This window comes from Rhinolophus hipposideros (assembly GCF_964194185.1).
Source record: "Rhinolophus hipposideros genome assembly, chromosome: 21".
NCBI lineage: Eukaryota > Metazoa > Chordata > Mammalia > Chiroptera > Rhinolophidae > Rhinolophus > Rhinolophus hipposideros.
In genome coordinates this window covers 7247514-7254778 of record NC_138067.1, presented here as the reverse complement: position 1 = coordinate 7254778, position 7265 = coordinate 7247514, and the positions used below count along the sequence as shown (strand labels likewise).

At 50.0% G+C, this 7265-nt stretch overlaps 2 protein-coding genes across 2 annotated transcripts in view; one reads left to right on the top strand and one right to left on the bottom strand.

Moving 5' to 3' along the window:
* Positions 1-4247: 4247 nt before the first annotated feature.
* LOC308489581 (uncharacterized protein) overlaps positions 4248-7265 on the bottom strand; it is a gene marked incomplete at its 5' end in the record, with an annotated part of 19145 nt that continues 16127 nt past the window's right edge. Inside the window, one exon of the mRNA XM_081030914.1 lies at positions 4248-5279. Coding sequence (XP_080887040.1) covers positions 5262-5279 — 18 coding nt within the window. The 3' untranslated portion in view covers positions 4248-5261. The remainder of the gene's footprint in view (positions 5280-7265) is intronic.
* AKTIP (AKT interacting protein) overlaps positions 5257-7265 on the top strand; it is a 25556-nt gene continuing 23547 nt past the window's right edge. The window contains exon 1 of the mRNA XM_081031671.1: positions 5257-5470. The gene's annotated coding sequence lies outside the window, so the exon portion shown is untranslated. The remainder of the gene's footprint in view (positions 5471-7265) is intronic.

The window sequence follows — 7265 nt, the reverse complement described above, 5'->3', positions numbered from 1 at the left end:
GCCACGGCCCCAAGGCCTGTGGCAGTTAATCACCTTTCCTCTCGCAGCCCAGCTGTCTCAGAGGCAGCCATCCTCCAGGTAGCCCTTTAATTGTCCCAGGAGAAGGCAGGGGGGGAGGGGCCACCTGAGCACACGCCAGCCAGACCCAAGTAAAACAGTGTTTTTTTATATTTTTTTTTCAGAGCATTCAGATATTTCCTACTTACTTTCCAGAGTCTGTTATTGGTATAAAGGTTGAAGCTCAGGCAGCTTAACTGTTATGTGGAATGACCTTTAGTTTTAATATTAATATATTATGGTGAAGTCTCTGCGAATCATGGATGCAATTTCAGTATTCACAGAAAATGCCACACGCTGAACCCATTGCAACTTTTTCCCCCCTCTCCTTCTCCAGTAGGCTGCAAACTGGGGAAATTAATATGCGTCATCCCCCTCTCCCCTTTATTTACTTAGGGTGGCCCGGCAACTTTATCAAGAGTAACATTATCAAGAGCTTTTCTGCAAGCTCCTTCATCATATTCACCTCCGCGTCTGCTCGACACTTGTCAGTGTCAATCAAATCGCAATAATACGCAGATGATTTGCTCATTTGGTTTAATAAAATCTTTCTGCTTATTTGCGCTGCCTCCATTACACCACATAATTGCTGAGCGTCTGAGGAGAAAGGCAGCCAGTTGCCTGGGGGATAAGAGGAGACGATTGCTATATGAAGGGTTTGTTTCTTTGCCTCTGTCTCTCCCCAGTCACTCATATTCCTAAAATTAATATTGTATTTGAATCCAGCCCTGCTATTCTTATGCAGGCTAACATTGTTATTACTTATTATTTGGATGTGAAGTCATTTATTTTTAGTTTTATGTCCAAGCTGTCAAGCTAAATTTCATTGTGAACTGCCACATACAATTTTTAACTGCCATTTAAAACGAGATTCAAACTCTAAATTATGGAGTGAGCTTGTTCAAAGGGCCGGCCTGACAGGAAGTGCAGCAAGAAGCCCCGATTTCCCTACAAATCAAAGGGGCTCCCAGTGATTATTTTTGTGGAAAGGAAAGTACACAGCCTTAGTACTTCACGATCACTGTGATGGAGGCTGGACACCCAGGTGGGCGTGCGAGCGGGCAGGTGGGCGGCACACAGACCCCAGGCACTTGGTGAGAAGTGGGTGGGGGCTGGTGGGGCCAGCGGAGGCAGGCTTGCAGAGAAAAGACCATGGAATGGCTTGGCTGGCGTTGGGTCTGGGGGCGGCTGTGTCACCCCCTCAGGAGGCAAGGTGTGCTGGGCTGTGGCTGGGAAGAAGCCACAGTTCATTTTAAAGTTGTCCATGGTTATGCTTTGGCATTGCCACAAAAGATATCATTTTTGGTGGAGCACAGACAAGCATTCGGAAGCTTTACCTTGCCAGCTTAGCGAGACCCTGATCATGGGGGCAGCTATGATCCCAGGGACCACTTCCTCTCTACACACTCTCATGTCCAGTATAACGCTGGGCGGGAACAAACTTCCCACTAGCAACCTCGCGAGGGCAGGCACTCACCAAGCCCCCCAGGGCTGGTGCTTTACGTGAATCCGATCGTTAAATGTCTGAAGACCCCACCTGGGGTAAGTGTCGTGCTGTCCTGTCGATGGAAAAGGAAGATGCTGAGACATGAAAAGGCTGTGTTGATGAAGGCTCTAGAAGCACCAGGTCTAGGGCAAAGGGGGTGGGGGCGTGTGCAAAAAGATGGGGCTTTGCCAGGAGGGGGCCCAAGAGCAATCTGATGCTGGGAGAAAGAGGCAGCTGCCACCAGGAGCTTGGGGACTACAGCCTTGTAACCAGGTTGCCACCAGGACCTGGGCTTTCTTTGCCCTCCAAGAAGGTCGTGTTCAAGGAAGCCAGTTGCAGAGCAGCCCCAAGGAGAGCTCCTGTCGTCACCCCAGACAGTAGCACTCGGAAGCTCATGGTGACGCCGGGGACCCCAGCATGCTTTCCCAGGCCTGGGAGTGTCAGCTTGGAAACAGACCCAGGAGAGTCCGGCCCTTGCACCCTGCCCTGCTCCACAGGGCCGTTCCAGACAGACCACAGTCCCAAGAGGCCACTGTGACATTGGTCCTCAGGTTTTAAGTCCCATTGCAAGGCGAGAAAACGGGGAGCGCCTGAACGCAGCAAACACAGTTCTTTAGTTACCGGAATCCACCCTCCTCAGAAACCAATGTGAGATCACACGTCCTTTCCCTGGTGCATTACAACTGCTGATAGACCTGTCCCATGGCCGTCTCCTCCTCAGCGTTCTGCAAGGCCTGAGTTTCAGGCAGAGGTCTCTAACTAGTGACTCTTAGGATGCGTTTGATCAAACCCTCGGGGTTTGGGCATTTTTCAGTTTTCTGTTTTTAAAAGTGAGGAGGTCTCGCATGTTAAAAATCCAGATTTCCAGGTTCCCTTGAAAACCTTGGCAGTCCTGACACCGTAAGCCACATGCTTGCCTGGCACCAGCCGGCGAAAGCTGAGCGGAGGTCACGCCTCTGCTGGGCCCTCCCCGGGTCTGGGCCCGGCCCATGTCCCTCACTTGCAGGTCTGACCTGGCCTGTGTGGGCATCTGGACTCCTGGCCCGTGCTGTACGGTAACCCCAGTGCGGCACCAAAGAAAGATGTCAGGAACACACAGGACTGCCCGCTGAGTGTGGTCAGCGCAGGGGAGGGTGAGTGGGCTGCAGGTGACGTGCTGGCCGACGGCATGAGAAGCAGAGATGCACTTTATGGCCATGAGAGGAGCTGCTGCGAATTCCGTCCACCGACCACAGACAGACCCAAGGAGGTGGACAACCACTGCCCAGGGAAGCAGCCAAGTAGGTGATTCATTCACGCACCCAGTGTTCACTGAGCATGGACTCTGCACCAGGCACTCTTCTAAATTCTGGGGCCACAGCCACGAAGACAGCAGACAAATACCCCTGCCCTCGTGGAGTGGACAATCGAGAGGGAAACTGGTAACATAACAAGACAAATAAGTGAAACACATGGTCTGTCAGGTGGTGAAAAGGGCGATGGCAAAGCAGGGAAAGGGGGGATTGGCCCCTTCTAGGCCCTCTTTTACAGAGAGGGAAGCTCAGTGGAAAGTTCTGCTGACTTATTAACATGCCTAAGATGCAGAATTTTCTCTCTGGCTGCTCTGGTGCAAATCCATAGCTTTTTTTTTTTTAACTTAATATTTTTTCTTTTTTTTTTTCTTTTTTTCTTTTTTTTGGGGAGAAGGGCTGCAATCGCAGACAGACTTCCCCAGGGAGGTGCTGGATGAGTAAAGGCCTGAAGGAAGTGAGGAGCTGAGCTACATAGTTGTCTAAAAGAAGAAATTTCAGGCCGAGGGAGCAGCATGTGCAAAGGCCCTGTGCTCGGCATTGTTGAGGAGCAAGGAGGCTGCTGGGGAGGGAGGGGGCGCTGCTGAGGGAGAGGTAAGGCCAGCGTGACGGGGAGAAGCCCAGGTGGTATGGGGTCTTATGGGGCGCTGTGAGGATGCAGGCCTTTACTCTGAGAGGGGAAACCATAGGCAGTTTCGAGCAGAAGAGTAATGTGATATGAGCTCGGTTTAAGGGGATCACGGCGGCTGTATTTGCAGGACACAGGGAGAGACGGATTAGGAGGAGTGGCAATAATCCAGTGAGCAGTGAGACCAGCGTAGGCCAGGATGGACACAAACAAGGTCCAAGGCCGGGACAAGTGGCTGGATTTGGGATATGACTGAAGTCGGGGTGACCCAGATTTGCTGACAGGTTAAATGTGGGGGATGAGAGGAGGGGTGATCCTAAGGTTCTGGCCATTTACAATAGGGGAGGCTTTAGGACTAGTGTGTCACGGCAGATGGCCGTGGTGTTTGAGGTGACCATGTCCAAGAGAAGATGCTGAGGACGCAGCTGGTGACAGGAGTGTGGAGCTGAGGGGAGAGGTCCAGGCTGGAGAGTAGAGTGGGAGCTTTGGGTGTAGACTGGATGAGGTCACCAATGAGTGAGTACAGACAGCACAAAGAGAAGGTCCCTGGGCTGAGGCCAGGGACACGTGGAGAAACCAGCGATGGAAACAGCAGTGGGCCAGTTGACACCCAGCGTTAGAAGTTCTCCCCCTTCTAGGCCCTCTTTTACTGAGAGGAAAGCTCAGTGGAAAGTTCTGCTGACTTATTAACATGCCTAAAATATAGAATTTTCTTTCTGGCTGCTCTGGTGCAAATCCATAGTTTAATTTTTTTTAACTTAATTTTTTTTCTTTTTTTTTCTTTTTTGCATGGTAGATATTTTTGCATGGTTCAAATTCAAAAAAACAAGTAAAAAGTCTTCTTATCCCTGTCCCTCAGCCACCTGACTCCTCACCCAGGTCAACCTGATTTCTTGTACCTTCTTCCAGAGGTGTCCTCAGCATATGCAAGCATAGCTGTATGTCTGTGAGTACACACACTTCTCCCTTCACCTGTTTTTACACAGGTGGAAGCATATAGCTACAGTTCATTTCCTATATCTTGAAGATGGGTTCACAGTAGTACACAGTTTCCTCATTCTTTGTTTTTTCTCTGTAACATTTTATTTTCTGGCTGTCCTGTAATTTGCTTAAGGCTCCCACGGAGGGACTTTTTTGTTGTTTGCAATCCTTTGCCACAATTAATAACCTCGTACACCTGGAATTTTGCACCTGTGCGAGCATCGATCTGTTGGGTAAATTCCCAGCTGTGGAACTGTTAAGTCAAAGGGCACATGCATTGGGATTTTTAAGCTCCCACAACCATATACGAGAGTGTCTTTTTTGACACATTTTCCAACACAGTCTGTTACCAAATTATTTGATCTTTTCCATCTGAGAGGTGTTTTTTTAATAAGTGGAGTTTTAGTGTGTATCTCTCTTATTACAGGTAGATAGCCTGTAGCTCTTAACACAGCACCTGGAAATGTCACTCAGCAGAATTAGATGAGAAAAGTCTGTATTTGGTGCCCTTTTCTTTGCTTGTCCCCTTTGCCCAGAAGGACATAAATCGAGAGACTTAGTCCCTTGAGGGTTTTAGTCTCTGGAAGTGGGATCATCCCTGAAATTATTTACTTTTAGAGCAGAAATGGAGGGCCCACTGGTCCGTGGGTGTATCTGACTGAGGCTCTGTAGTACTCATTCATTCACCCCACGCAGGGAGCCTGCGGTGTACCAGGCACTGGGTGGGGCGCTGAGGAAATGAGAGGGTTAAGGTCTCCCCGCTCAAAGAAGCTTCTGTTCTAGCAGAGCGCAGACGTAGCCAAGCCATCCAACGAGGATTTCAGTAGGGCAGTAAGTCCTGTGAAGAAAATAAAACAGGACAGTGTGACAGTGATGGGAGAGGGTGGGGCCTCTGGGGAGGTGACATTTCAGCCGAGGCCTAACAATGAGGGGAAGATAGGTGAAGACCTGGGGAAGGAGCTTTCCCGGTGGTGGGCACAGGCTGTTCGACGGATCCTCCAAGGAGCAGAGCAGGCAGACGGCAGGCTGGTGAGTTGGTGCAGAGTGGGCGAAAGGGAGAAATACAGCTGATGGCGGCAGGGAAGGGAGGGGGTTATCTGTCTGAGGCCCAGGGAAGGTTTTCAGCAGGAGTGTGCTGCTGAATGTCCTACCATCAGCTGGGGTTGGGGCTGATTTGTATTGTTTGCCGATACCTAACGACGGTGTAAATACGACCATCGTGACCAATTTCCAATGACTGTGGTGAGGCCACTAAACTCAGAGTTAGCAAGAGAGGTGCACAGATGGACTACCCACTGGGCGCTGATGATAGCCCCTTGCTTCTTAGGATTCGCTTTTGGAAAGTATCCTGCTTCCCATCCTTCCAGGGCATTTTAGAAAAGAGAACATCACAGCCGGCTTTGCTCCACGCATTGCGCAAGGAAGATCATTCCAGCTGCTGTATGGCCCCTGTGAGTCTACAGACCACCCAGGCCCATGTCCACATCCCACCTTCCTCTTCTGCTGAGGTGCCCACCACAGCCTTAGGTCTTCAGGTTATTTCAACAATGGACTTGGTGGTTTTCTGAGGCCGATTCATTTCAGTGCCCAAGCTGCTCCTCTCTTGAACTCCTCCTGCCCTTGTGTAGAGAGTCTGAAGCAGAAAATAAACCCCTCTGACTTTGGGCGTCATTGCAGGTCCCACCCGCCATAGGCAGGGGTATTAGTTCTCTGGCACGATGTGGGGTCCCGCCTTCCCCTCCCTTCTCTGCCCTTCAGGCGCTGGGGACCTGTGCTTCTCCCAATTATCAGCGGGGACTATCAGGCAAGAGGAACGACAGGCCCGTTTCTTTTTCATTTCCATGCAGGTTGCATGTCTAATGTAAGGAGGGCGTGAAAAGTGTAAACAATCTTATGCTGTCTCGCCATCCTTAAAATTCTGAAATTACTTTGGTCTTTGTTGGTCAGCAAATAAATTAATTTTCACTTGAAGAAACATCATTTTTAATGCCTTTCATTCTGGCCTGGCCTCATCCCACGGTCCAATTACTGAGGTAACTATCACCAGCGAGGGGACCATGGGGGCCGTAGATCAGAAATTGTTTACCAGACTTGCCAGCATCGATTTATTCAAGCTATCTGACACAGTTGATCATATTTTATTTTCCCAAATCTTCCCTCTCAAATTGATTTTTCAGAAAGTTTTTAATACAGGTTTATTCACCTGGCTAATCCATTTATCTTCAGTTCCACCTGTAAAGTCAAGAAAATCTCTGGGGTGATCTGTGAGAGGAGAGAGACGGCCTCACTGAGCCCTGCTCTCCCCTCGCACCCCCTCTGACCCTTCCCACACATGCAGCCACACTGCGCACACGCACACACGCACGCATACACATGCTATTTTATCTTTCAAGTCCTTTCTGACTTGAGATCTTGAGAATCAGAGTTGAGAGCTGGAAGGGACGAGGGAAGCAGTCTCCTCATTTCACAGTTTGGGAAGCTGAGGCTCTTCCTGCAAGAGATGGGACCCAATCCCAGCTAATAGTGGCAATCCTGGCAAGACAGTGATGGGGAAAGGACTTCTTGACCACAGCTCCGCAAACCTCCCCTTCCCCTGGGGTTGTTTTTCTCTGCCTTTCAAAGGAGCAGAAAGACGAGGTTGTAGAAGCAGAGACCTTTCTCTGAGGGCACTCGGGCAAGTGGCCACTTTGGCAGGTGTCCTCCTGTTGCTGGAGCAGAGGGTTGGGTGGGGAGAGACCAAGAAGCAGCAGCGTGTCTTGAAAAAAAATCCAAGTGACACGTGAGCATGTAGGTGGCTATGTGTGCTCTCATGAAGGGTGTTACC